Genomic DNA, 27,977 nt, shown 5'->3' on the forward strand with positions numbered 1-27,977 from the left:
TGCGTCCCTCAGGTGCTGTGCCCGAGGAGGAACTGTTTCCTTAGCTGTGTCTCACATGCTAGGTTTCAGCTGCTTCGACACCCACACCACCTCCCTGCAAGTGCCCTCTGGATGGCCAATACTGTGGCTGATGGTTTAGGTTTTAACTGTGCTAATAGTGTGTGTTTGAGCTGGGTGTGACCCTTTGGGCACGAGACAGGGCCTTCCAGGGGTGCAACGGGGCCCTCGCAGGGAGAGCAGGCAGACTGCCCTCTCCCAGATACTACCTGGCCATACCATGGCTCATGTGACTTGTGGTCCACTGAAAACCACAGGATCTTCCTTCTGTGAACTGCTGTTGAGTCGAGGTCCCCAGGCTGGTTTCATGTGAAGCAAAGTATAGACGATTCACCTGTGTGATGCTTAATTGTGGGTTCACCCATTTGTCTACTGAGAGATGTGGAGTCTTGAGTCTACTTTCTCCCTGTTGACCCTCTCTCCCACACTTGAGAAGATTTATGTAGATTGTCAGCCTTGTGCCGTCCGCAGACAAGCCAAGACCTAAGGCAGAACCCAGTGGACATCCATGGTCACCACCCAAGGTCAACATTTGCTGGTTAGTCAATACTCAGAGGAGGATAATTCACCCCCAGGATCCAGTTCACTGCACGGTGGCCCAGAGTGCAGGGCACAAGCCCACAGCTACCTGCGTGTTAAGGGTACGTGCTCACAAGGTTAAGGATGCTCACAGAACTTGGCATTCGTTGCCAGGGTGTTTTCACTTTATCCTACAAAAGCCAGAGTGCCACATAGGCCCAGCTCTCCCCCTGGGGTCTGCCTGCTTTCTGGCAGAGACCCCACAGGTGCTCAGCGAGCACACAAGCGGGCAAGCATCTCAGGAGCGTGGCGCGTGGAGGGAAGGCACACACATCCCTCTGGATCACATGATTGGTGTGGCTCCCGCGGTTCAGACGGGATCAGGCCGTCCTCGTGATCACAGCGTGGCAGGCCTGCTCTCTGAGATGGGGCATCCTGAACACTGCAAGCGCTGAGTGCACACCGCCCCACGTGACAGATGGAACCCTCTCCCGGGGAGCCGCTGCTTTAGAGGGATGGTCTGGGTAGGCAGCTGGCTCAGGTGGTGCACAGAGTAGGTAGTTAGCTGGCTTGGGTGGTCAGCTGGGTCAGATGGTCATTGGGGTAGGGGTTAGCTATGTTAGGTAATTAGCTGGCCTGGGTAGTCAGCTGGGTCAGGCTGTTAAATGGGTTAGGTAGTCAGCTGGGTTACAGAGTCAGCTGAGTTAGGTAGTTAGTTGGGGTAGATGCTCAACTGAGCAGGTAGTCAGCTGGGTACATGGTCAGCTGGGTCAGGTGGTCAGCTGGGGTAAGTACTCAGCCTGGTTAGATTGTTGGGTTTGTCAGCTCTGTGCTAAGTGAACACCCTGCACGGCCAGTCTGAGGCTGTGTTGCTGTATCCTATCTGGGAAGAATTTAAACCGGAGCATGATTCCCACAGAAATTCCCAGATCGGTGGTCACTTGAGTGGGAAGGCCACTGGGAAGGGTGACATGTGCTGAGAAATTGTCCAGCAACTGGGCTATCTTGGAGCTAATCATATGTGACACCCAGTGCCCTTTGCCCAGTGGGCCGCTGGGTGACCTTGATGACACCAGGGCTGCCCTGTAATGCCCTAAGTTATTTTGGCAAGAACAGGGGAGCTGCTGCTGTGGCCGTGCACCACAGGCCAGGGCAGAGGCAGGACAAGGAGGGGAGGAGGCCCCAAGGCCAGACAGACACAGACAGGGTCCCACAGTGTGTGCACATCCATGCGTGCCCTCATGTGTGTGCTGCGGCCGTTCTCTGGAGGCAGACGAGGGCACTGCTAATCATAACAGGTGAGGAAGCCGCTGGGTGTGAGGGGCAGGGCTCTGTGCTCAGAGTAGGGTGCATGGAAAACAGTGTCCCTTAATGCTGTGGACACCCCTCCCTCCACAACCTTGCACAAGCAGAAGGCAGGGGTGCTTGTTGGGCGGGGGCCCATGAGCCCAGAGCACCAACCAGGGCAAGTCCGCGGTGCAGCCCCAAGCAGCCCTGGGATGGAGTGGGGGCTCTGACATTGTCTGCCCCTGCAGAAGTAAGGGAGCTGGTGACGGGGTTTATTCCTGCCTCCTGTGGTCACCAAGCGTTTGGCCGATGGCTCCTTGGGGAGCAGGGAGCTCAGAGTCTGACAGTCCTGTTTGTTCACCCAAGGTGATGGGACCCAGGATGAGCGAGGGCTTGCACAGATTCTAGAAGGAGCCAAGAGGGCCTGGGAAAAACATATGCATGGGGACTGGAGCCGGGACTCGGAAAGACTTGCTGAAAAGGCCAGGTGTTCCCCGGCAGATTCCAGCACACACGTGGGGCTCTCCTGCTGACCGTGGCCCTGGGCACTTACATCTGATTCTCAAACTGCCAATGCACGAACCTGTAGAGGAGATGTTCTGGCTGACAGGAGCAGATCCCTGGACACACTGCTGTGGGAACAAGCAGGCAGTGGGGGTATAAGAAACCCCAAGGCAAGGCCCCTTTGGGTACCACCAACCAGCAGTCACCTTTGGGAGGGTCCTGGCTCCGTCCCCTCCCCCAGTAGACTGTCTCTGGGAGTCAGATCTCCATGCCATCTGCCTGGGACATGTTGTGCAGGACCCAGGGGTTGGGGGCATGATGTGTGCCGTCCTGGCTCCTTCCCCTGTAATTCCGGACTGTGAGCCCTGACTGCTCGTCCTGCCTTTTCCAGGAACCCGCGTCAAGCCTTGGCACGCCGAAAGCTCCAGAGAACCAAAGCAGCCACAGGGCAGGGCTCAGGCTGTCTTCACGTCCTGCTGTGGGACCTGAGGGGCGTTTCTTATAATTCCCAAGAGCCGGTGTAGGAAAACCCAGTGCTGGACAGAACACACAGGCACCATGCTGCAGAAGGGGTTCCCCTGCTTTTCTCAAGGACAATCAAACCCTGCAGGCCATGGCCATGCCCCTGCTGTGGGGGAGGGGCCGGTTATGGGAGGGGCAAGAAAGACCCTGGAAGTGAATGTTTCAGGCATTGACGACATGAAATACTTCGGGATGAATCTGATGGAAGTGTGAGTGCCAGAGCGCGTTGCTGCGGGAGACAAAGAGCCAGGCAAGCCCAGGTGCCCCCTTTGTCCCCACTCCAGCACTGGGCTCCCCAAGCCCGTGCAGCCTCCCAAGTGAGCACAGTATCACTTGCTATCCACAAAGGACCCCTTTCTCCCACACCGAACTCCTGGCTCCCGGCCAGGGGAACACGACCCCGGGGAGGCTGCTGCTTGAGCCCACCCCCAGTGGCCGGAGATTGGATCCATCGCACCCTCACCATGAAGATAAAAACTCTTGGATGGTGAAGTTCACCAAGCTCTGCTTCGCAGTCCCTGGCAGAGCGCAGGAACCAGGGGTCTCCGCGTCAGTCAGCTCTGCAGTGGGGGAGCCTCTCAGGACGGAGCCCGCAGCCTGCAGTGTCCATGCTGGCTCCAGGAGTGCCAGAGTGGGATCGCAGGACAGCCAATGCCTTGGTGCCAGAGAATCGGGAAGTGGTGTTCGCACTGCCTGCTCTTGGCTCCCACACAGTGATGGGGAGGTCTCAGCAGAGGGAGGGGGCGCTCTGTTCTGACCTCTGGACACCCGCTGGAGCTCAGTCCTTCGTGCAGGGAACAGATGTGAGCAAAGCTGGGCACGAGCCTTCCCCTCCAGGACCCCTCTTCCAGCAAGGCTTGTGCTGGGTGAGGTGATGGCCCCTCATGCTTTGGGACTGGTACCAGCAGGCATTGGACCTGGGGAGCCCATCACAGTCATGGGCTGGCCGGTGACCCTGCTGGCCCCACACCCCACCTGGATCTGTCTTCCCCTGCTCAGACCTCAGCCCCTCCACATCCAGCCCTCGTCGCTCACTAACCAGCCCTTAGCCAGGGAGCTTAAGTGGCCCCTCACCCCATCATGTGTCTCAAAGTTGGACATTGGTTTGCATTTTGCAAAGAAAACCAGCGACTGAAACAGACGTGTGTGTGTCAGAGGAACCAGGGAAATCACATTTCCCAATAATTTATGTAGAAAACCATGCCAAACAGAGACTGGAGCCCAGATTGCAATGGAGGGGTGCCGAGATGAGACTGAAACCTCAGGCGGAGGAAAACAGAGCAGGGGGGGCTGTCCAAGCCCCTCCTTCAGACCTGTTTCCTGGGATCTGTGTCCCCATCCTCTATCAGGAAGGAAACAGCACCAGGACAGCTTGTACACGACCCCATGTCAGTGCTCAGAGGCCCAAATGGAGGGGACCAGCTCTGACTGGCTGCTGGCTTTGCCGCCCAGCCTGGGAAATTTCCAGAAGGGCTCCTACATAGGTCCTGTGTGTGGCTGGCTTGAGCAATTCCCCCACAACAGAGATTTGCAGGGTGGGTGGGGACTGGGAAACAAGCTTCTCAAGGTCACACAGGCAAGTTAAGTGTTTGGGGTGTGACGGAAGGTATCAGTGCACGTGCCTGCCCCCCCACCCCAGGATTCCACACCTGGCCGGCCAGCGGCAGCCAACGGCGTGGCCCCAGGCGGCCCTGAGGGGCTGTCCCTGGGCTTCAGGTCCAGTCGGTTGAAGACAGAAGCCTGTCTCCTGATGGACAGCAGTGAAGTTGCTCTGAAGCAACGAAGACAGAGACGTGATAGCGCCTGGGGTGTCGCTTTGAGAGGGGGGTGCTTAGAATATGAGGCGCAGGACGCAGTTGCCCCAGGGGATGAATCCAGAAGTGGGTGCATGCCCACCAGGGAGGGACAAGGCTGTCTCCCCGGGGATCCAGCAGCTGCGGGATCAGAGGGAGCACAGGGTCATTGGCGTGTGTCTGAGGGACCCTTGTGGGCGGGGCATGAGGACCCTGCCTTTTCCAGGTCCCCAGGGACCTAGATGGAGGACTGGAGGCCAGCGGGGCATCCGGACTGGCTTGGTGACATGGTGGGCGCAGAGCCAGGATGGGGACCTGGCTCCCTTGGAACCTGTGCTCCCTGCCGCTGCGACCTTAGTTTTCTTATCTGTGTAATGGGATTGCCCACTCCCTCTGGGTCTCAAGGCCTTGTCGGAATAGAATTCATCTAACCCTGCAGCCCAGAGGGCACATTCTCCTGCTCCCAGCAGAGGTCACGTTGGTCACAGACCGTCACACCGTGGCCAGGTCCTGGGCCCAGCTGACCCCAGCATGACCCAAAAATTGTTGAGTGGCTGCAAACCTCCTGCTTTGTGGACACTTGCACCTCCCTGAAAACCTGCCCCTCAAAACAAATGGAGGAAAGACCTTGGGGAGGCCTGGGCCTAACTAGGGCTCATGCCTCCCATCCCGGTCCCCATCCCTCTCTTCTGCCTCCAGGGCTGCCCTCCTCCTCCCCCTCCTCCCAGGACACCTGGCTGGGAGTCTCAGGCAGGCTGTGCTCTGGGGCAACAGGCCAAGGGGACAGGCTCCAGGCATATGCACCTTTGCCTCTGCGCAGGCTCGGGCTGGCCCCAGACGACCCCCCGCGGGTGCTCTCCCTGGTAAGCTTCTCACCTCCCAAGGCCTCAGCAGCCTCCGACCCTCGTGCAAGGGGCAGTTCGCCCTCCCTGAGCTCCTGTCTTTCAAAGCAGACCCTCCAGCTCCCCACACGGCTGGGGACTGGGGCACCTGGCGACACCAGGGCTCATAAAAGGCCTCAGGATGACCGCACCGTGAGGGAGCTTCACCTGCTGTTTTATGGAATGAAATACTTCAGGGCATTGTGGGAAGGATCCATTTGGGGTGAGTTTCCACATGAACCAAGGATTGTCCAGGCCTGGGAGGCACCCAGGATGCTCTAAACAGAGGTGCCAGGGACAGGGCTGGGGGGCCTCGAGATCATGAGGTAGGAGGGCAGGGAGTGCCTGCTCTGGGAACTTGACCACAGAGCACAGAGTGTCTGGGTCACTCCCCTGCCCCTGAACTGATGTCCAACAATGCATTTGCATTGCAGCCTCCCCTTTAGTGAATAATGAGAGCTAAAGTTATCTACTAGTAATGAAGCCACTCGCCATCGCCTTCTCTTGGGTGGTGGCGGTGACCTGCCCGCTGAAGGGCAGAAGGGGTGAGACGCCGCACCGAGCGTGCCACCAGGGGGCGCACTGCTCAAGCGCCTTCCGCTTTCCGGGCACGGTGGGAGAAGCGATCCTCGCGCCGCCCGGATCGGAGGCCAGGGGAGCAGCAAGAGCGGAGACAGGTGGGCGCTGTGACCCCGCTGTGACCGGTGTCCCCCGGAGTCCTTCACCACCCTCCCCCGCCCCCACCCCACTCAGCTACAAAATGGGTCTGAGAGTAGATCCCAGCTTGTGGGTCGTTGTGGAATTAATGACTTAAAATTTGCAGGACCAATCAGGACGGTTTACTGGGCCTGGCGCAGAGCAGACAACGGCTCTCAGCCCTTGCTGTGACCCGCGCGACATTTTCACATGGCAGTGACCCTGACAGTGCACCGTGTCCTGGGGCGCCGCCACCACCGCAGGTCACTTCAAGTGACCAGGTTCGCTTCTGCGGAACGACGTGGAGATAAAGGAAACCGCGCTGGCCGCCGTCGTCTGCCCCCCGCCCCCCACTGGAGTGGAAGCTCCTGGAGGCGCTAGGGGCTCATGCCGGTGCTCAGCAAATACTCAGGGGCGGCGCCGAGGAAGGTGCCTGTGACATGAAACCTGGTGAACAGAGGTGGGTGCAGGGTGACCCCAGTCTCATAAACATTGTATGTATCCGTCTCTCTCCATACAGAGATCTTTCTAGAGGAGAGAGGGCACGCTCCAGAGAAATACATTAAAATATTGAGAATCTGCAAGTAACTAGAAGAAAACTTAAATGCTTTTTGTGAGCTCCCATATTACCCACAAGCAAGATGCATGTTGGATTTGGGGGGGAAAGACCACTGGAGAGAATAGGCTGGGGGCGAGGCCGCGGGGTGTCTTCAGGAAGGGCCGTGTGTAGCCGGTGCAGCCCCATCAGAGGTGTGGAGGCAGGATGCAGCCTGGCTTGTCCCTGCCCCCGGAGGGCTCTGTAAGCCTCTCTCACAGGTGTCTGAGTAGGAGGGGGCCAGCGGGGCAGGTCAGGTCTGTGGCCAGGGACAACAGAGGGTCACCACCTGGGACCACTGGCCAAGCCTGTTTGTGACAGAAAATGCCACCAGGGAGACTGCTTCAGGGCTGCTGGCAGGCTGAGTCAGGGGACCCAGAGGACCAGGGGGCCCCTGAACAAGGGGAAGCCAGGAGAGGGTTCGCAGGCAGCCCGGACGATGGGGTTTTCATTCCCCCCAAGTTTACAGGGCCATCTCATTGCCCACACAGGGGGCGTCCTGTCCTGCCTTCACCACCTGCCAGGTCACTCCACCCTGACCATGCCTCCCATGCCTCCGAGAGCTGGGACGGGGCCGAGGCAACTCCCCCCCGCTGCCAGCAGATGGCAGCCCAGGGCTCAGCCCGGACACTCTCGGTTCCCTCCCGGTTCCAGCAGCGAACGAAAGGCCCCACTGCTGCATGGGCTGCACCTCCCCCGTGGAAGCCTCGGCAAGGGCAGAGGTGCGGCTGACAGGCGTTGGCAGGTGATGGATGGAGGCTTGGAGCTTTCCTTGTGTGTCCCCACCTTCAAGAGCCACCGCTGCCCCCCCCCCCCAGGGGCTTGCTGTGGGAGCAGAAGGCCAGAGCCACAACCACCACACCTGCAAGCCAAGTCCCTCTGGTTACCCCGGGGCCTGCCCTGGACCGGCTCTCCCGAAGATACCCCCAATGACATGTAATGAAAGTACCTCCAACCGTGAGGTTCAGAGGCCCAGTGAAAAGTCAAACATGCATCTGATTTGGGAGAATTTATACCCTAAACCAGGGAAAGGTCACAACCAAGCACACGTGGGGTGTCTCTGCTCCCCAGGCCCCTAGAGGCCAGCAGCCACATGCAATGGCAAGGGACAGACAACGAAAAGATAGTGGGGTACATGGCCAGGGCCCCCCCCCCCCAGGCCCAGTCACCCTCCTGGCCTGTGGCTGAGAACCGCTGTGGCCTGTGCTGCTCTGTAGCAAGGGCCCTGGCCCTGAGGCCTGCTCCTCCCATCCTGGCCAAGGGGCAGACCAGCCGTCTGTCCAGAAGCTTCCGAGGCACCCTTTTAGCTGGTGGTAGCAGTGAGGGGTTGGACAGGACAGGGGCCGTCTCTTTGGGGGCTGGGAAGCAGTATTCCACATCTCGTGGTGGGGGGGGGCAGGATGGGGATGAGCCGCGGCCCCCAGCCTCCAAGGTGTGGGAGATCCTCTGTGTATTGCTTGTCTGAACCCCCAGCACATGGGGAGCACTCAGCAGGGCGGCCTTTTCTGGGACCTGGTCACGTGACAGCCCCACCCGACTGGCCAGGGAAGCGGTTTCCGTGATTGGATCAGCTGCTCCGGGGCCTCCCTGCTCTCTGGTGGATGCAGCGAGAGATGGAGGCGCCCGCCCACCTCCCAACCCACCTGCGCACACAGCGGGCGTCTGACTCCTCCAACCTTGGGGCCCCGATGTTCCTCACCCTCAGAGATGCTTGTCGCTGGCCCATGTCCTCTTGCATGCTTGAGGTTGCTTTATGTGCGTGTATGTACGTGCACGTGTGTGTGACCACCTGCCCGTGTGTGTGTGTGCATGTGTGTATGTGCATGTGTGTGTAGGTGCACGTGTGTGTATGTGCACGTGGGTGTGACCGCCTGCCCAAGTGTGTGTGTGTGCATGTGTGTGTATGTGCACGTGTGTGTAGGTGCACGTGGGTGTGACCGCCTACCCACGTGGGTGTGTGTATGTGCACGAGGGTGTGACCACCTGCCGGCATGGGTATGAGTGTAAATGTGCACGCACGTGTATAGATGTGCATGTACAGTGTGCACTTGTGGGTGTGTGTGCATGTGAGTGAGTGTGAGCCAGTGCATCTGCTGGGTTCTCAGTCGCAGGTCAGACCACATGAAATTGAAGTTCTTTGCCCACTTGGCCTGTGGCAGTTTGCTGAGACCTGGATGATGGACGCAGGACTCCCCACCCTTTGCTCAGCCTCCCTCTGTGCTCTCCCCCCGCAAGCCCCTCCCCCTCAAGTCCCTACCCCCTCAAGCCCCTACCCCTGGAGCCAAGCCGGATGAGGCAAGGCCCTAGTGCAGCCTCTGGCGCTGGGAGCTCCCACTCCGGCTGCACAGATGGTCTGCTTGTGGCAAAACTCACCCCCAGGTCCTCAAGGAACAATGCCTACCCTGCCTCGGGGCCCCTTGTGTTGGGGCTTGGACCCCTCAGTTACACCTGGGGCCAAGTCTAGGGCTGCGTGGTCACGGCCACCACCGTGCACATGTGACCTGGGGGGGGGGCGTCAGTCATCTGTCACTGAACTCACCTCCCTCCCCGCAGTTACATTTCAGGGAGTGAGATGCATGGAAGGAAGGGGTAGGGATCCCTCCAGAGGCACCAGAGAGAGAGAACACCTTCTGTTCATGCTTTATTGTGTCTTTTTAAAAGATGGTGTCATTGCTCACCCAGCGGGTCAGTGGCTCACACCTGGGTGGTCATCGGGGCCCTGAAATGGTTCAAGTGGCGTTTCTTAGAGCTTCCTGTCTGCGTCCCCCGTCCCTCCCTCCCAGGTCTCTGTGGGACCGAGAAGGCCAGGAGATCAGGTGAGCAGCCCAGCCCCCTCTGTTCTGCTTCCTGTCCCCTCTAGATGCCCCCTTGGCCCCCAGCCCTGTCCTGGTGAGAACTACCTCGTCCAGAGCTGTTACACACTGTCCTTGGCCTTCCTTCTGGTGGAGTAAGGGATGCAGCACACCCAGCTGGTCCTGGTCCTAGGGGCCGACAGCGGGCCGAGCGGGGGAGAGACAGGTGCCGCCCCCACTGAGCTCAGAGCCCAGGGCCACAGGCAGCACCCCTGTGCCCCAGATGCATGCCGCCCATCAAGCCCAGGGGGCCCGGGGCCCGGTACCCACAGCCAGACTCCTGGGCAGGCTGGCTGGCCCTCCCATCAACTGCCTCCCACCCACCCAGTGCCTTTGTCCTCTGTGCTGGGAGGCCTGAGCCAGAAGGGGCCCCTGAACATGAAACACCTCAAAGACCAGCCGAGCCAAACCACTCCCCTCAGCCCCACGCCTACCCCTGCCCGTTTCCAGAACACCACAACTTGAGTTTTTCCCCAGTGGTGGTCTCTGGGGTCTCCACTTCCAACTGAGGGTGCCTCTGGGGTGGGTCAGCCACCCCCCTTCCCTTTGCAGGGACCCCACAACTCGGTGCTGAAGCGTCCCACTGGGCAGTAAGCAGCGGCTGGCCCACAGGTGCCGAACCCCACCATCTGAACAGGCCCGAAAGAGCCTGGACAGAGAAGCCATGGCTCTGAGAACTGTGAGGGCAGGTGAGCAGGGCAGTGGGACAGATGGTCCTGACACCACCTGGTGGGGCGTGAAGGCCAGGCCCACATGGAGGGCCCCCCCTACACCCCCTTCCCACTGTCCAGCAGCCCCCCAGCACACAAGCTTGGTTATGTGCCAGCCCTGGCTTGTGGGTTTTCTGAGGCCACTGAGTCAGCAGGTAGGGAGCTGAGACCATGAGGCCGAGTGGGTGACTTTGGGATTGTCTGGCCCGGGGGCAGGAGGTGGGGGAGGCAGCAGGTCAAGCCACCGCGCTGCACCACCCGTGCGGCTGAATCCATCACCACATCCGTTCAGAGACAATGAGAAGCATGGGGGCAGCCTCGATTTGGGGTGTGACAGGGCGGCCCTGACCTCCTCCAGCCTGGATCTGGGGGTGTGACAGGGAGGCCCTGACCTCTTAGCAAACGCTGGCATGAGTAGACACGGGCAGGGACATGGGAACGTCTGAGGTCAGACTGGGTGACACTCCCTCACAGAACATACACACCTGGGGGAAAGTTTGTGGTAATAACAACACACCAAGTAAGCAAAGGCTTCGGGGCTACAGCTCAAAGCTACTGATGCGGGGTGGAGGGGGGGTGTGCCAGCGAGAGCTCACGAGGGGCCCGTGTGCCCCCGTGCCGCCCTCCCTGCTCCCAAGAGGGGCCTGGGTGACTCAGAACCTGTCCTTTTCATGAGCTGTTCCTCACTGGGCCAGTTACTTAGAAGGACAAGGTACCAGCTTTAGAACAGAATATACTTTTATCTAAATATCTGTTAGAATTTCTTTTAAAAAATGTTTGAGCTAAATAAGCCAAGATAGTAACATAGTTGTTAATTCCAAGTGGGAAGTTGGATAAATTGCTATTTTTTTTTTGTGTTTCTCTGTATTGTTTAAAGTAAACTAAGGGTGCCTGGGGGGCTCAGTCGCTTGAGCACCCAACTATTGATTTTGGCCCAGGTCACGATCTCACTGTTCATGGGTTCGAGGCCCGCGTCATGCTCTGTGCTGACAATGTGGAGCCTGCTTGGGATTCTCTGTCTCTCCCTCTCTCTGCCCTTCCCTCTCTCTCTGTCTCTGTCTCTCTGTCTCAACAATAAACATTAAAAATATTTTTAAATAAAAGAGTAAATGGGGCGCCTGGGTGGCTCACTAGGTTAAGCATCCGACCTTAGCTCAAGTCATGATCTCACGGTTCATGAGTTCAAGCCCCATGTCGGGCTCTGTGCTGACAGCTTGGAGCCTGGAGCCTGCTTCAGATTCTGTGTCTGCCTCTCTCTCTGCCCCTCCCCCACTTACAGTCTGTCTCTCTCTGTCTCAAAATGAATAAACATTAAAAATAATTTTAAAAAAATAGGTCTAGGGGCACTTGGGTGACCTAGCAGCCTACCCAGCACCCTTTATGGCCTCAGGACTTCATGGGGGTTGGCTGGCCCTACCCAATCTCTCCCCTAAGAGGGTGTAGGTAGTCAAGACAAATGTGTCTCCTACCCTAGCCCTGGGGCTCGGCCTGCGTGGCAGAGACACTGGCCAGGTGATGGGTCCTCCCTCCCAGTGACCTCTGCGGCCAAAACCCCAAACTGAGAAGCTGGAAGGACCCTCACAGCAACACTTCCCTCTCACCTCTGCCTCCTCCCACTTCACGGTCTGGCCAAGCTGTTGGCTGATGGGATGGGGAGAGCGGGTCTTGCTGTGGGGTGAGGGGGCCACAAGGTAAGGGTCATGCCTGAGTCCTGCTGCTCACGTCTCGGCCCCTCCGGGCTCATCAGTGCTGGGTCTCTACGCACACAGGTGAGGGGGGAAGGCACGCAGTGGGGTTCTGCCCATCCTGCATGAGGTGGGGCCAGCAGACACCATGGTAGAGGAGAGCCCCCCATGTCTCCGTGTATAAACCCATAAGCATCACTCACTCGTCTTCTGATGAACCCCCCATGTCCATCTGGGACTGCTTCTCTTCTTTCATGGTGCCTGTGACCACCTGTGGGAAGTGGGAGGAGCAGTTTAGGGGACAAGGGAAGGGAGGCAAGCATAGCCACTAAGGCCGGAACTGATGCACCTGCCCGAGGATCAGACGGGGGCCCAGAAACTATGCCGGCACCGGGCATCTTCCCATGAGTTTGGGCACCGTGAAGTGAAAATTGCCAATCGGGGGACCCTGGCCAAGGAACTGTGCCCTCGATGTGGGCCACTGTGACTTCTGGACTGTAATGCCAACTCTGCCACTGGGTGACCTTCATTGAGTCCTTAAAACCCGTGGTGCCTCCAAGACAGCCTAGTGAGTAGCTAATAACGAGCATTCTTTACTGTACGGTGTGTTCTGAGGGCAAAGACTTGGAAGAGGAAATTAAAAAACAATCCCTGGGTAGCAGCTTAAACATGAGAGAGCTGGAAAACTTGCAGAGGTAGCTGCCCATTACAGCTGAGAACTGGAGGACATTGTGGGACGCTTGTGTTGGGGCCAGACAGGCCTTTGGTCAACCCCTTCATTTCACAGAAAATGATGATACTATGATGATGAGGATGAGGATGGGGACGAGGTGGCAGTGGTGGTGGTGGTGATAATGGTGATGGTGATACCTGCTACTGAGGCTTTCTGGGTCTAGGCACTATTCTGAGAGCTTTACAGAACCACCCTGGGATGTGGGTGCCGCTAAGATCCTCATTTTGCGAACGAAACCACCGAAGCACTGGGAGGTGTGTACTCAAATACTTGAGTATTTACTGGCAGAGCCAGACGTGGAGGCCAGGTCCTTGACTCCCAAGCCTGTGCCCTTCATTCCACCCCAGCATGATCCCAGAAGAGGTTCTTAGGGCCTGGGGGTAGCCTGAGGGTTGAGCCAGGCCCTAGCATCTCTGGTGATGCTGGAATGCATGCAGGTTGGAGGATAAGGAGGGGGCAAGGGTGGCCTTTGGACCCCTGCCTCTACCTCAGCCTCCAACACATGCATGTGGGGCAGGTCCCCTGGACAAGCCTCGTGGGCCCCGAGCACCAGCATTCCCGGCAACAAGCCTGGCTCTGTCGTCTGAGGGCTTTTACCTCCTCCGCATGGTCTCCCAGATCAATCTCCACAAACACAGATGGTTTCTGTGAATGGAAACCAAAGAGGTGTGGATGGTGGGCTTGGGTGGGCTGGAGAGGAGAGGAGCCTTCCTGGGAGGGGCAGTGGGCTCCGGGCCCTGGCACAGCTAGGGTCTGCATGACCACCCCCAGGACCACCACCGGTGGCTGTGCTCAGTGGGGGCTCCTGAGGAGCTGGCAGAGAGCTGCTGGCAGTATGGACGGCAAGGTGCCCACGGCCAGCTCTGGCAGAGAGGAGGGAGGGGTATGGCCTCCCCTCTCCCCCTGCTCACTCCCTCAGTTGCCCTGTCTTCACCTGTCTGAGGATGCCTCAAGGTGATGCCCAGAGCTGCGGCATCCCCTCTACATCTTCTCCAGACCTGCACGTGGCCCCACAACCCTCCTGGGACCCTCACCCCATGCCGGTGAGGACTTACACTGAGGTGTGGAAGCAGCTCGACCCAGGAGGGGTTTCCAGTGGGAGTGCTTTAGTGAACGCCACAGGTATTTGTGAGTGAGCTCCTGGAATCCCAGGGACCATCTGTCATAGGCCCAGCTCCCCCTCCCACGTGGATCGGGAAGGGGAACGAGAGCCTTCTTCCTGTGGGATGTGGCCAGTGGGGATTCCTACCGCAACGCACATGGATCTCTGGGCAGAGCGTCAGGACATGGGACTGGGGACACTTCAAGGCTGGGCTTTCCACAGCCACCCCCGTCAGGTCCCAAAGGCCTCAGGCAGCCACGTCAGGAAACAGGGGTGCCCAGCACCAGCTGGGAGCATGGAGCTTGAGCAAAGGCTCTTGGGTAGAGGTCGTGCTCGGTCCAGCCTACACGTGGTCCCGCCAAGGTGACCCCGGGCCCACGTGTTCAGCCTGCTCGTGGCCCCACAGGACTGTGCCTGTTAGCCCTTTCTGTTTGACAAAAGTCAAACGCTCTTGCCTCTTTTCCCAAAGGCTCATCCAGCTTTATGGACTCCAACTCCGGTTCCTGGGGAAGACACCAAACAAGTAAATAACAGGGCCCGAGGACGACGGACGTGTGTCCACACTACAGGCGTGCCCGGCCCGTCCTCCCGCTCCTGCCACTGGCCTCTAGGTGGCCTCACCGCCGGCCCCGCCCAGCCACCATCAGGGTCCAACTTCCTGAGGGAGTCCTGATTCTTTTCCTGCTTCTCTTCCTCTGGGTCTGCCTTACTGTGGGAGGAGCGGGGACAACGGGTCAGCATCAGTGCCCTGAGATGCAGCTTTGGGCTGGTGCTTTCTCCCCCTGGGTGTTGGGAGGCTCAGGGATGCACCCCACAGGACAGGGAGGGACAGGGTGTGGAGGACCTTCCGCGTGCCTGGGGGTGGGAGGGTGAGTGGGCAGAGGACGAGGCAGAGGTGTCCCTTGCTAGGCATCGAGGAGTAGGCGGTGTTACTCGAGGCTGGTTCTGTGGCGCTGGGGGTGGCGCTGGGGGCCTCTGTCTGTGGTGATGATGGTGGTGCTGGGGGGGTGTCTGTGGCGAGGATGGTGGCGCTGGGGTCAGTGTCTGTGGCGATGATGGTGGCGCTGGGGGGCTCTGTCTGTGGCAAGGATGGTGGCGCTGGAGGCAGTGTCTGTGGCGATGATGGTGGTGCTGGGGGGCTGTCCGCCAATGATGCTGCACATCCACATCTTTCCCAAACAGTGAGACCTCTGGCACGACCAGTGGTCTGGAGCCGAGTGGGAACGTTTGCTAAGACAGGTGCCAGCTCCCAGACTCCAGGCCATGGCCAGCTGGGGGGCTGCCTGGGGAGGCAGGTGCTGTGGGGTGTGCGGCTTGCAGCCCTGGCACTCCCTCCCACCTTGAGCCGTCGGGGTCTTCTCAGGACACCCCAGGACTCCTTTGGGGTCCAAGCGTCAACCTTGGGGCTGGCCCCAGCCCCCACCCTGCTGTGTCCTGTGTCCTCCTCACGTCTCTGAAAACCACCTGTGCTGGACAAAGACCACTTACCAGTTGGCATCCTCAGTGTCACTCTGTAGGTCTCTTCCCTGGTCCTCGGACTCTGGGGAGGAAGGGGCAGCATTCGTCGTCAGAACTCCTGGGCCCGTGGCCGCCCTGCGAGCACTGACAGCGCATCCTACAGGCATTGAGTCCGGGAGGACATTCCAGGTCCCATTTCCCCGTGGCCACATCCAGGCCCAGAATGCTAAAGGTGGCCGCTTCCCTGTACCTGCTCCCCTTCCTGCCAGCAGCTCGGCACCCCCGTCCCCCAACCCAACACACATATGGGGCCCAAGATCCAAATGCAGTCCTGCTGCGGGGGTGGAAATTACAAAGCCTTAAATTGTCCTTTGATAGGAGGCCTTGTGGGGTGCCTCGGAGCACCCTGATCCTGCAGGGAAGATTTTCTCACAGAACTTGGTGGTGTCCCGTCCATGTGGCTCCCAGGCCTCAAGGCCGGGGGCCCCTGCGGACCAGAGAGCTGATGGCTGGGCTCCGGGAGACAGCCTGCAGGCTGCTTCTGCGTGGAGACCAGTAGAGTAACTGGGTCTCCAGCTCTCCCATGCCATCCCTGCCCTGGGCCTGGCCTCTCGGGGCCCCCTGCCTCATGTCAGGAGGCCTGCCTGGAGGGAGACCCATCTTAGCCAGGCCTCCCTGGCGCTCAGTGCACACAGCCTTGGCTGTGTTGTTTGGGCCCTTCTCAGTGACTCATGAGCCCCCTGTGGCTAAGAACTAGGGTCTTCCTCCTCCTCTCATCCGTCGCACCCACACTGGTGCAGGGACTGATGCTGATGTGTGCTCGGGTCTTCAGAGAACATTTCAGAAGCTGGTGGCTCTCGAGACGTCCTTTGGGGCAAAAAGGCTCAGCCCAGTCCCCACCTCAGAGAGAAGGACTCGAGTGATTCAGAAGCAGTAGTTTTGGGATTTTAAAATTGACTTCTTTTGGAAAATCTTCAGCAGGCCCCTACCTGTAGGCACACGTGTGTGTGTGTGTGTGTGTGTGTGTGTGTGTGTGTGTGTGTTTTAGAAGACACGGCTGATCCCTGAACCTGCTGCTCCCTATGATACGTATCTGGCAAGAAGAGAAGAATCACTAAAAAGAGAGACATGATTTTTTTTCTCCAAAGTAGACCCTCTGGGGCATATGTCATACGGAGGAATATTAATACTTATGTGTCTGCTGGTCTCACCTCCTTTCCCTCTTCTAAGAAAGCTCCTGAGATTATCAGGGCTCTGGGCGTACGGGGCAACCAGTGACACCTTAATCCGAAGGGCTCAGCCAATGGCCATCCACCAGGCAGAGGCCTGGGGGCTGAGGAGTGTTGCCTCAGAGCTGAGTGGGGTCTGAGGTCAGAGAAGCAGGGCCTCCAGAGGTTTAGCAACAAAGGGAATAGAACGTTTCCTTTGGTTCTGCTCTTCAGCCGAGATGTGAACATCGTCAAATGTTTGCAGATTATTTTTGGGGTGTGAGACAGCCCCTCGGGGCGCAGTGGGAGTTGGGCCTCAGCCACCTCCTCTGGGAAGTAGGAAGTCGCATAAAAGGCACTGAGCTGCCTGGGGAGGGGAGACCCTCTTAACCGGTGTTGATCCTGTGATGGGGGTCAGAGGCCTGACTTGGCCTTGCAGCTTGGCTGTGCCCACCCTGCTGACTTTATCCCTTGGAGAAAGCCCGCCTCTCAGGGGCAGCCCTCCACTTCCTCTCTGGACACACCCTCCCTGGAGCACCAGCTCGGTGGAGGGACGGCGGCGGGGGGCAGAAGGGGCGGCAAGGCAGGCCTGGGCTCTGGAGTCCGGGGGGGCATCGTGGACACAGCAGTGTGAGCCAGGCAGCTCCTGTGGTGGGTCCCATGCTGGCGGCCGGTGGCTGGATTCCTGCTGTCCCCTCCTACACCAGGCTGGTCCTGGGGCCGGCTTGGACCTCTCATCTGCAGACTTAGTCTGGCCGCCCCTCGCCTGGAGCATTGGGCTAGCTGGCCTGTGTTCTGCATCCATGGCATCTCAGTACCTGTGGGTTCGGGGAGCACCTGCCTCATTGCCCTTGCTCCCTGCAGGTGTGCAGAGGTGTGTCCTGGGCACCTGGCAGGGCCACCTCTTCTGGTCTCAGTTTACCACGTGGACAGTGGGACCGGAGCAGCCCTCCCCACTGCTCTCCATCCTGCAGGCTCCAGTGAAGCTGAGCCCCGCTGCTGAGTGGTGTCTGAGGCCACCTGGGAGCCACGTGGGGATCTGCCATCCATGCTGTTTCGGGGAAACCCTGTGGTGCTGGCGGGAACATCCAGAAATAGCGGGCACCGAGCCTGTCCTCTCCTGCAGCTGCCCCGTAGTGGTGGCATTATCAGGACACGTCTACTTGCTTCTTTGGGGAATTTTGCTCCTCTCGAGTGAGCCTCGAGTGAGACAGGGTCGCCGTGTTCAGAGGCTTTGGGGGACAGAGGGTAAGAGCCCGGCGGTGGCTCTGTGCTGCTGGCCGGCACCCCTTCCCCTGAAACAACACTTCTTTGGATGTTTACACTAAGAGAACAAATATTTTTACACCCCTACCTCTCAAAATCATCCATAGGTCTTGAACAAACAAACCACATTTCCTGCTTACTGGGTTTCATTTCCAGAGTCCTGACCTCAAAAAGGGCCGCTCGCTGGGTGACCTTCCCAGGAGAAGCAGAACTCCTGGGGGCCCTGTAAATGACTGAACCAGTCCCCTCATCTCAGCCAGCTCAGGGCCCTGCTCCTCTGGGGAGAAGACCACGAGACACCTACCCACTGGGGAGCCCAAGTGGCTAACGTCAAGGAGCGTCCATGCAAGCACTAGGTATTCCGCACCCCCGCCCCCGCCCTGCCCACGACCGCGTGTTGAGGGATATCCTAGGTGGCAAGAACTGGCACATGTAACGTTACCTAGCTGGCCTGTGTCCTGTCTGCCAGCCCCATGGGCTCACGGCTGACCTGGCCCGGGAGGCCCCCAGGTTCCCCGAGAGGGACTGACCCCCACGCTTCCCGTGGCCATGGCCCGCCTGGCCCCCCTCCTGACCTCAGCAGAGCTCACCTCGGCCCACTCAGTGGGCCCTGCCCTCGGGCTGGCCTGGTTCTGTCACCTGTAGACCCCGGCCCTTTTGGGTGTGGGCAGGGGCGGCGGGGCGGGGCCGGAAGGAGGGGCGTGGCTGGCCTACCCAGCTCCCTGCTCAGCTTCTTGACGCAGCGCAGAGGGTCCCCCTTCTGCAGCAGGCCACCCACGCTCCTGCTGCGCTGCAGCTCGACCATCTCGCTGGCCGCCTTGAGGTGTCTGGGGGCTACCCCCGATGGAGGGGCCCCGGGGCCCGGCCTGTGCCTCCTGTGTGTGGCTGTGTCCTTCTCCATCATCCTCCCTCCGTCAGGGCTCCAGAAAGAAGAGGGACGTGGGTTCCCGAGTGCGCCCTCAGACGCAGAGCATAGCTTCCAACCTCCGTCCGATCCAATGAGCAGCCCAGTGTGCCCTGCGGGCCCCTGTTGCCAAGTGGCCCCTGTGACATCACTGCAAAGTCAGAGGTCAGCCCCACCCCCACCTGAGAAGGAGGAGGCTGAGGCCCCTCCTTGTGGACACGGCAGCACTTGTGGTGCTGGGGCCTTTGGATGATTTCCTCGTATTGAGCATCTTTGTCCTGTCAGGGACATGTCATTGTGGACCAAACTCAGGCAAAGGGACCAGGGGCTCAGAGGGGAGGGGACAAGCTGACAAACCCGGTTCTGCACCCCCCCACCCACCGCCACTGTCAGTCGCTCATGTGGCCGTGGAGAACAGCAGGCAACCGGGACAGATAACACTTGTCCCTCACAGTCTGGGCGAGGACCTGGGACAGATGACACTTGTCCCTCACTGTCCGAGGACCCGGGACGGATGACACTTGTCCTCACAGTCCGGGTGAGGACCCGGGACGGATGATACTTGTCCCTCACCATCTGAGGACCTGGGACGGATGACAGTTGTCCCTCACTGTCCGAGGACCCGGGACGGATGACAATTTTCCCTCACAGTCCGGGCGAGGAGCCTGCTCCCCTGGGACTGCTCTCCTGGCCTGCGTGCCGCCTCCCCGTCCCTTACTCACTTGTCTCTCTGCATGTCTGTGTCCTAATCTGTTTTTCTTCTTTTGAGTCTAGTTGACACACGTTACATCCGTTTCAGGAGTACAACATAGTGACCCGACTTCTTCCTGCCATGCTCCCCGCACACGTCATCCACTGTCATTGGCTCTATTCTGTTTCATCCTGGACTTGTCCACTCGGTAGCTGCAGGCCTGCACCTCCCCTGGCAGCCTAGTTTGTTCTTTGTATTTAGGGGTCTGAGTCTGCTTAAATGTTTATTATTATTATTATTTTTTTGACAGAGTGCAAGCACGAGCAGCGGAGGCGCAGAGAGAGGGAGACACAGAATCCGAAGCAGGCTCCAGGCTCTGAGCTGTCAGCGCAGAGCCCGATGCAGGGCCTGAACCCACAAACCGTGAGGTCATGACCTGAACCAAAATCTGACACTTAACTGACTGAGCCACCCAGGCGCCCCAGATTTTTTTTGTTCGTTTGGTTTTTTTAGATTCCACTTATGAATGAAATCATATGGTATTTGTCTTTCTCTGACTTATTTCACTGAGCATAATACACTGTAGGCCCACCCATGCCATCACATATGGCGCATCTTTCTATGGCCAATACTCCGTCCTATACAGACACATATGTATCCATTCATCTGTGACAGACACTTGGGCTGCATCCCCATCTTTCCTATTATAGATAATGTAACCATCAGAGTGTGTGCGTCCCTTTAAGTATTTTTCAACTCTTTGGGTAAATAGTGCAATTGCTGGGTTGTATGATAGTTTTATTTTTAATTTTTTGAGGACCCTCCACACTGTTTTCCAGAGTGGATGCACCAGTTTGCATTCCCACCAACAGTGCAAAAGAGATCCTTTCTCTCTGCATCCTCGCCAACATCTGTTGTTGCCTGAGTTGTTAGCCACTCTGACAGGTGTGAGGTGGTATCTCATGGTGGTTTTGATTTGTATTTCCCCGATGATGAGTGATGTTGATCATCTTTTCATGTGTCTGTTGGCTGTGTCCTAATCATACGGGATTAGGGCCCACCCTCATGACTTCATATAACCTTAATTACCCCTTTAAATGAAGATCCAATCTCCAAATACAGTCACAGTGTGAAATGCTGGTGCTAGGAGTTTTTTTTTGGGGGGGGGGTGGACACAATTCAGCCCATAACACAGCTTGACAGAGAACATCTGGTGTCATCCCAGCACATGCTTATCTGCAAACTTCCAAGGCCACGGGGACAAATCACAGTATGTGCTTCCCCTGAGCAACGAGTTGATCATAAATATTCAGAATGGGGCAAATGGTACTCCCTGGCTCCACACGCACTTCTACCCCGTCCGAAACTCTTCAGAGCATCTCTGCTGACAGGAGGGCTCAGGTCACCCAGACGAGGGGCCGGTGTAGGTGCTGGTGTGGGGCCTAGATTCCCGAGTGCAGAGGGCTAGTCTTGGAGGGGCCAAGGGACAAAAGCCAGGATGGTGGGTCGCTTAGGTTATCTGGAGGAAGAGCAAGATTGAGGCCCCTGAAAGCCACTGTGACCTGTCACTAGGGGTCCTGGGAGAGGACCTTCTGGTTCCCGTGCTCCCCAGGCTTTCCTCCTTTCCGCCCTCCTGGTTCCCTGGGTCCCACATGTGTCTGAATCAGCCAGGAGCCGCCCTGTGGCCCTGTCGTGGCCCTGCCGTGGCTGCTCGTGTCCGTCCTGATGCTGGCAGCCTCCGACCCGGCGGCCTCATGGGCAGGCGCTCCTCTCTGCACCCCTCAGACCCCTGGCACCACCCCACCACACTGAGCCACCAGGAGGGGCCAGAGGGAAGCAGTAATGGCACTTCACTCCCCAAGTCCATGCCCCAGGGAAGGGCTGACCCCCCACCCCCCCACCGGGTGTCCCCAGAGCCAGACCATTGGCTTCTTTCATAACAGCCGACTCAGGCTGGAACTAAAACAGCAGCTGAGTGAAAACCGAATGGAAAGAAGAAAGGACCAGGGAAAAGAGAAGGTCTGCTCTTGCCCTGCAGGCAGGGTCTCCCCCAAATGCAATGCAGCCTCCCCTCCTCCACCCACCCAGGTGGGACTGGGTCCTCAGCACCTTCCGCCTCCCGGAGGCACCTGCCCCTACCTTAGATGCTGGCCTGTGTCCGGTCCTGGAGCACGAGGCCCACTGAGTCTCAGAGACTGTGGCACAGGACAGAGCCCACCTTCCCCTCCTGGGGCTGAATGCCTGTCTCCAACCGCTCTGCAGGTTCCCAGCAGGACACAGGCCATGGCAGTCGCCGTGCTGACCCACATGTCTCCATCCTGGAGAGCATGCAGTTTCCAGCTTGATCTAAAGGCCCACAGCTGCACCTCACTTATCACAGGGATGTCACCCACCATCACAGAATGACACAAGGCTCGACCACACACCCCCAGCTCCCACGCGCTGTTATCAGCGCCTGGGAGACCAAGCCAGTCCATAGAAAGAATAAAAGGTCTGTTTTAATTGGCCAGTAAAATACATTGCAAATCATTAGTATCTTATAAACAGAAACATTAAGTTACAAATCCATGTTAAAAATTGCAGTTCTGTGCAGCCTCATAGCTGTGTGTCCCAAAGTTTTTGCAACATTTTCCTCCACCATTTTTGTGACAAGTAATGCTACTATCTGCCATCAGTCAGAGTCTGAAGGACAGTATTTGCAAAGAAGGGCAGATACGGGCACAAGGTCTACGTGTCAGACAGTGCTTTCCAAGTGTCGAGGGCTAACTGCTCCTCATCAGGGGCCCCGACCCCTAAGAGATGCCCCTCCACTGCCTGGCAGCTTCTAGGAGCTTCAGAGACACAGCAAATTGCTGCTGCTGGGGCCTGGGGTGGGGGTGGGGGGTGTCCCGGCTCAAGCTCAGGACATCCTCACTTCCCCTGGGGACTGCGGAGGGCCTGGGACTGGCATCTGGGGGGTGCACTGCGGGCCCGCTGTCGCTCCGCCGTGGCGCCCTCCCCTTTGATGAGCACAGGTTTACATGTTTGAGGTACTTGATATCAAAGAGCTCATTAGAAGCAGTCCTTTAAAAACATTAAGAAAACCAGCTTGAAAATAATGTACATTTCTTATCTTAAAAACCTTCCCCAAACTCCCACAAGGGGCAGCCAGTGTGGATTCTACTTTGAAGCCCCACAGACGGCAAAACAACCACAGCTTTTGCTTGAAGGGGCACGCTCAGCCTGCCGCTGGCTCCGGCAGCATCTGCAGGCCACGGACTGGCCTCTGCGGCCCACGGGACGGGACTCCAGCGTCTGGGAGGGCAGACTGGAAACCCCGCCCAGGTGCTCTCTGCAGGACCCTGTACCTCCAAAACATCAGGAGCATCCTCAAATTGTGACTTCGTGCGGTTAAGCACCACGAAGCCACAAAGCGGGCCCTCCAGCCAGGAAGAACACCACCAGGAGGCAGGCTCACGGGAAACAAATCACGCCACTAGCATCCCGTCTTGTGGAAGCAGGATGTTAAGGAAGAGTGCCGGAGGGCTCCGGGGGTGCGGGCACACAGAGCCCCACAAAGGCAAAAGCACACAGACGCAAGCAGTGCTATGGGGCGCCAGCCAGCAGGGTGAGCAAAATGCACAGCCACCACAGGCAGAGTCCCCGCGGTCCCCTGAGCCCGGTGCGTGCCATCTGTGTGAGCTGAAGACGTGTGGGTCCCTTTCCCTGCTGGCTGCGGCCTCTCGTCTTTCCTCTGTCCCCTCCTTCCCGGAGACCGCGGCTCTCCTGGGGCAGCACAGGGCCATCCCGGCCAGGACAGCCTGCAGGCTTCAAATGGAATGGGTGGAGGTCTCAGATTGCTGCCTGACGTAGTTCTGGAAGCTCTTGTCTCCGATGGGGTGCTCCCTGCAAAGGGGAGATGGAGGAGAGGAGGGAGTGAGGCACAGCCCCCATTGTCAATTGCCCATCTGCATGTTTTAATACTGTTTTTTCTATGTGCTACATATTCACTGTAATAAAATGAAAAATACAGACACGAAAAAAAAAAAAAAAAGCCAGAAATCACCTGTAGAAGCGTAGGTGTAACCTGGAGACAAAATGTGTGGAACTTCTGGCCCCGGAAATCTAATTTCGGAAGCAAGTGGGTTGGGAAGCAGGAGGGTCTGGGAGTCTGGGGGTCAGGAGGTCTGGGGGGCAGGAGGCTCTGGGGGTCAAGAGGTCAGGAGGGTCTGGAGGGTCTGGGGGCAGGAGGGTCCAGAGGGTCTGGGGAGCAGGAGGGTCAGGAGGCTTGGGGGGCAGGAGGGTCTGGGGGCAGGAGGGTCTGGAGGGAGGAGGGAGGAGGGTGTGGGGGGCAGGGGGTCTGGGGAACAGGAAAGTCTGGGGCGTAGGAAGGTCTAGGGGGCTGGAGGGCAGGAGGGTCAGGAGGGTCCAGGGGACAGGAGGGTCAGGAGTGTCCAGGGGACAGGAGGGCCTGGGGGGCAGGAGGGTCAGGAGGGTCTGGGGGAAAGGAAGGTCTGGGGGACAGGAGGGTCTGGGGGGCTGGAGGGAGGGGGCTATGGGGGACAGGAGGTCTGGGGGACAGGAAGGCCCTGGGGGCAGGAGGGTCTGGGGGACAGGAGAGTTGGAGGCTCTGGGGGACAGGAAGGTCCAGGGGGCAGGAGGGTCAGGAGGTCTGGGGGGCAGGAGGGTCAGGAGGGCCTGGGGGACAGGAAGGTCCAGGGGGCAGGAGGGTCTGGAGGGTCTGGGGGACAGGAGGGTCAGGAGGGTCTGGGGGACAGGAAGGTCCAGGGGACAGGAGGGGCTGGAGGCTGAGGGTCTGGAGGGAGGAAGGTGTGGGGGGCAGGGGGTCTGGGAGGCACTGGGGTAGGCTGGTGCTGTCCCCAGGACACTGTCCAGCACACCCTGGAGAGTGCAGTAAGGCCGCTCTGAGACGGGAAGCCTGCCTCAGTGGTCATGGCTGCATACAGGTGGCTTCAGGTCGGGCCTCATCCCAGCAACCTCCTCTCAGCCACTTCCCCTGCCCCTGCCATCCAGATGCCCAGTACTCACTGGCTCCCATACTTGGTCTTTTTGAACTTGTCCCTTCGGTACTGGGCGTGCTCCTGCTCCAGGGCCCCCACCCCAGTGATAACCTGCTTCAGAGTCTTGTAGGTCTCCTGGGGGTCGTCGATGATGAACGTGGAGTACTCCTCCTGCTCGGGGCCATCGTACACAGATCTGCTGCCACAGGCCTCTGCAGCGTTGGGAGAGGCCAGAAGGTCAGGTGGGACCTCTATGGGGCAGCCTGCCAGGTAAGGGCTGACCATCCCCCCCTGACACACACACACGAAGAAGCAGAGGCTGATGCCTGTTTCTGACCAGCTCATCTCCGGGGCAACCCGCATCTGTCCATGCCCCACCGTTCAGCAAACCAGAGCTGGCAGATGTATGCTTCTGGACGATCGGCCAGGCTGGCGCAAGGGCCTATGGGGTCACCTGGGGTCAGTTTGGGGAGGTGACCTCAAGGAAAGCCCCATCTTAGAAAGGGGGTTCCTGGGCTTCACTCACTTCGGTGACCCAGCATTTACGTGCATATCCCATGGCTGGACACGTGGGCACATGAGAAGCCATCCTCATAGGCGTCACTTCTCAACCAGTCTGTGTTAGCAGCTTCCTAGGACCTCTGTCACCCCCACCTGCTAGACAGGTGACTTTCTCATCAGATCACCTCACTCCTGCTGAAGACCATGCTGTGGCCTTCAGGCATCCACAGGAAGCACCCAATCACCTAAGCTGGGCCGGCCCCCCCCAAACCTGTCCTCAGTCACCTGAGCTGGGCCCACCCCCTCAAACCTGTCCCCAGTCACCTAAGCTGGGCCCTACATTCCAGGGCCACAGAGCCAGGTTGGAAGACATGCCATCTGTATAGCATCTGGCCTAGATGAGCCTGGATCTGCGGACCCCTCACCCGTCTGTACTGCTGTCTCATTATCACAGAAGCTCTTATGTACACTTTACTGTCTTTACTTCCAACTCAGGAAAGATCCCCTAATTCTTACTGAGAAATCACAAGTTTGTAGAAAGGAAAATTGGGAAGATTTAAAGTTTCAAAGGAAAAGAGAATCTGACATGAAGAAGATAAGTAACTGTAAACATGAGAGGAAAATGGGGGGAGAGCCTGGTGGATGCCCAGGGTGTGGAGTGTGAGTTCAGCCTTTCCCTTTTTATGTAAAACGTGAGGTTATGGTCTCCAGAGCCAGACTAGCTGGATCCCCTCCCCAAAGTCCGAGCCTCAGCAAACCCCTCTGGGAAATGGGGGCACCGGTGTTCCAAGAGGCCCCTGCCTAGGGCCTGGCAGTATGTGTGAACTGTGGCTGTTATAAAGACAGAGGAACACAGAAGAGGGTCACAGCCGGCATGGACAGGTCAAAGAGGACACCCCCTGAATAAGCACATGTCTGTGATCAGAAGGCAACCAGAAACAAAGACTCCCACTGCCAGGGTGATGCTGGTGGAGTCAGGCAGACACCTTCAGAATGCAAGGATCTGCAGCTACCTGCATCCTGTGGGGCCCCGGAGCGGAGGGAGGAAGGCAGCGGCGGTGGCTGGGGGAAGGACACGGGCGGCCGGGGCCAGGCTCACCTCACACCTGTGCTAACTGCCTCACAGGGGTTGTTTCATCGGACCCCGGATTAACCCATGCGGGACAGCACCGTCTCCACCCTGTTCCACGGAAGAGGACATCAGGGCTCGTCTCTGGATGGAGGCCTGGGAATCCCGGACAAACCCAACACAGGGCACTGAGGACTGTGGCCCACATGGGCCAGGGCTGGCAGCGGCTGAGAGGCCAGACCCAGGAGGAGGCCTGAGGCCCGACGACAGGCAGGTGAAGTGTGGGCTTGAGGCTTTGTGAGTCCTCCTGCTTAATCTTCCCAACACCCTTGATGGAGGGGCAGGAGGGGCACTCGTGCCTACTCTGCAGAGGAAGAAGCCGGCTGCTATCCCAGGATGCACCACAAGAGCAGTGACCTGCTGTCACCTTGAAAACCTCATCTGTAATATTCTCTGTCCAGTGGCCCAAGCCCTGCGATGGCTCTTCAACCAGGACCCCACCAGGCCCCGCGCTTACCCTTCCCTGCCTGATGCACTGGGTTTTGTGGTTGGCAGACATCAGGGGCAGGGTTAAAGAACCAGGGGTGCCCAAAGGAGTGTGGCCAGGTGAGTCCATGCCACATGACGGGGGCAGAGGTCAAACCTCTCGCACAGGCAACTGTAACACAGCTTCCTCCGAGGGCCAAAAGGCTGCTCTGCCCAAGAGGCAAGGACTGACGACATCAGATGGAAATAAGCCCCATGGTCCCAGTGCTCAAGAAGACAGTTTGACTAATATAAAGGGAGTATCTCAAGATGATTAGGTTGCTCTGACAACAATCTGCCTCAAAGAAGCACTGAGACTCCAGGCAGAGGCCTGAAGACTGAGAAGTGAGTCAATGCTACAATGCCTAGGTGAAGTGTAAGGTGTCCAATCATGGTGATGCTCTATGAACACCTATCCAGAGGATTCCTATACTGGGAGGGAGGCTGAATGTGCAAGACCTCTTTCCATTACTGTCCATCTACCATCCATCTATCCATCCATCATTCACCCATCCAACCATCATCCATCCATCATCCATCCATCCATCATTCACCCACCTATCATCTATCAATCCATCTACCATCTACCCACCCATCATTCACCTACCTATCATCTATCCATCCATATATCCATCCATTCATCATCCATCTATGCATCCATCATTCACCCATCCAACACCCATCCATCCATCGTCCAGAAAACAGGTATTCACCATCTATCCATCCATCATTCACCCATCCAACACCCATTCATCTATCATCCATCCATCCATCCATCCATCCATCCATCCATCCTTTACCCACCTATCATCTATCCATCTATCCATCCATCATCCATCCACCTACCATCTATCCATCCATCCATCCTTCACCCACCTATCTATCCATCCATCCATCATCTAACTATCCATCCATCATCCATCCATCCACCCATCATCCATCCACCTATCATGTATGCCTGTCCATCCATTCATCCAGAAAACAGGTATTCAGTTCCTCCTCGATATCAGGCACTGGGGTAAATACGACCTGCTTCTGGTCTTAAAGGGTCGAGTACATTGAGGGTGAGCAGATCAAAGCTGATTATCACGGCAATGAGAGATAAACACAGGGTTAGGAAAAGCTTCCCACAGCGGGAGACTCAAGACAAGCAGGTATCAGTCAGACTAAGGGGGTGGGGGTGGCATCAGGGGCAAAGGCACAGGGGCTTGCAATGGTGTGATGCTGGAAGCAAGAGGGAGGCTGTGCGTGTACAGAGGCCTGGAAGGTGGCTGATCACGCAAGGCTTAGTCAGCCTCCTTCAGGAACCTCACACGGTGGCTTCAACCTCTGTAACTCCTTGACCCTACCCTCCTCTGTTCTGGTCATTCTTCTTGGAGGGCTGGGAAGGAGCTGCCATCCCTTGGCTCCAGTGAGGCC

At 58.0% G+C, this 27,977-nt stretch overlaps 2 protein-coding genes across 8 annotated transcripts in view; both read right to left on the bottom strand.

Annotated features, from left to right (window-relative positions):
* Positions 1-9,482: 9,482 nt before the first annotated feature.
* On the bottom strand, positions 9,483-18,881 carry CA1H13orf46 (chromosome A1 C13orf46 homolog). Of its 6 annotated transcripts, XM_007075265.2 has the most exons (9): positions 18,583-18,879; positions 15,425-15,476; positions 14,558-14,645; positions 14,392-14,439; positions 13,432-13,479; positions 12,305-12,372; positions 12,018-12,084; positions 9,755-9,835; positions 9,483-9,573 (listed from the first exon to the last, which is right to left on the bottom strand). In XM_007075265.2, the coding sequence occupies exons 1-9, from the start codon at positions 18,770-18,772 to the stop codon at positions 9,541-9,543; spliced, it is 675 nt and encodes a 224-aa protein (XP_007075327.1). In that variant the 5' UTR covers positions 18,773-18,879; the 3' UTR covers positions 9,483-9,540. The 6 variants fall into 6 exon arrangements, with proteins under 6 accessions (XP_007075327.1, XP_007075328.1, XP_015400168.1 ...); XM_007075266.2 differs by lacking the exon at positions 13,432-13,479 and having other exon boundaries at positions 18,583-18,881; XM_015544682.2 differs by lacking the exon at positions 12,018-12,084 and having other exon boundaries at positions 18,583-18,875.
* Positions 18,882-21,941: 3,060 nt separating this feature from the next.
* The window catches only part of RASA3 (RAS p21 protein activator 3), a 119,425-nt gene continuing 113,389 nt past the window's right edge, over positions 21,942-27,977 (bottom strand). For both annotated transcript variants that reach the window (XM_042980792.1, XM_042980799.1), the window contains 2 exons: positions 24,492-24,675; positions 21,942-23,348 (listed from right to left, as the gene is read on the bottom strand). In XM_042980792.1, the coding sequence (XP_042836726.1) occupies positions 23,273-23,348; positions 24,492-24,675 (260 nt within the window). In that variant the 3' untranslated portion in view covers positions 21,942-23,272. The remainder of the gene's footprint in view (positions 23,349-24,491; positions 24,676-27,977) is intronic.

This window comes from Panthera tigris, chromosome A1, assembly GCF_018350195.1.
Source record: "Panthera tigris isolate Pti1 chromosome A1, P.tigris_Pti1_mat1.1, whole genome shotgun sequence".
Taxonomy (NCBI): Eukaryota; Metazoa; Chordata; class Mammalia; order Carnivora; family Felidae; genus Panthera; species Panthera tigris.

Coding starts and splice junctions, on each gene's coding strand:
- CA1H13orf46 (XM_007075265.2), bottom strand. CDS start 18,772: ATGATGGAGAAGGACACAGCCACACACAGGAGGCACAGGCCGGGCCCC. Junction 14,646..15,424: donor GACACTGAGGATGCCAACTG/GTAAGTGGTCTT, acceptor CTCCTCCCACAG/TAAGGCAGACCCAGAGGAAG. Junction 14,440..14,557: donor GTGGCTGGGCGGGGCCGGCG/GTGAGGCCACCT, acceptor TGTCTTCCCCAG/GAACCGGAGTTGGAGTCCAT.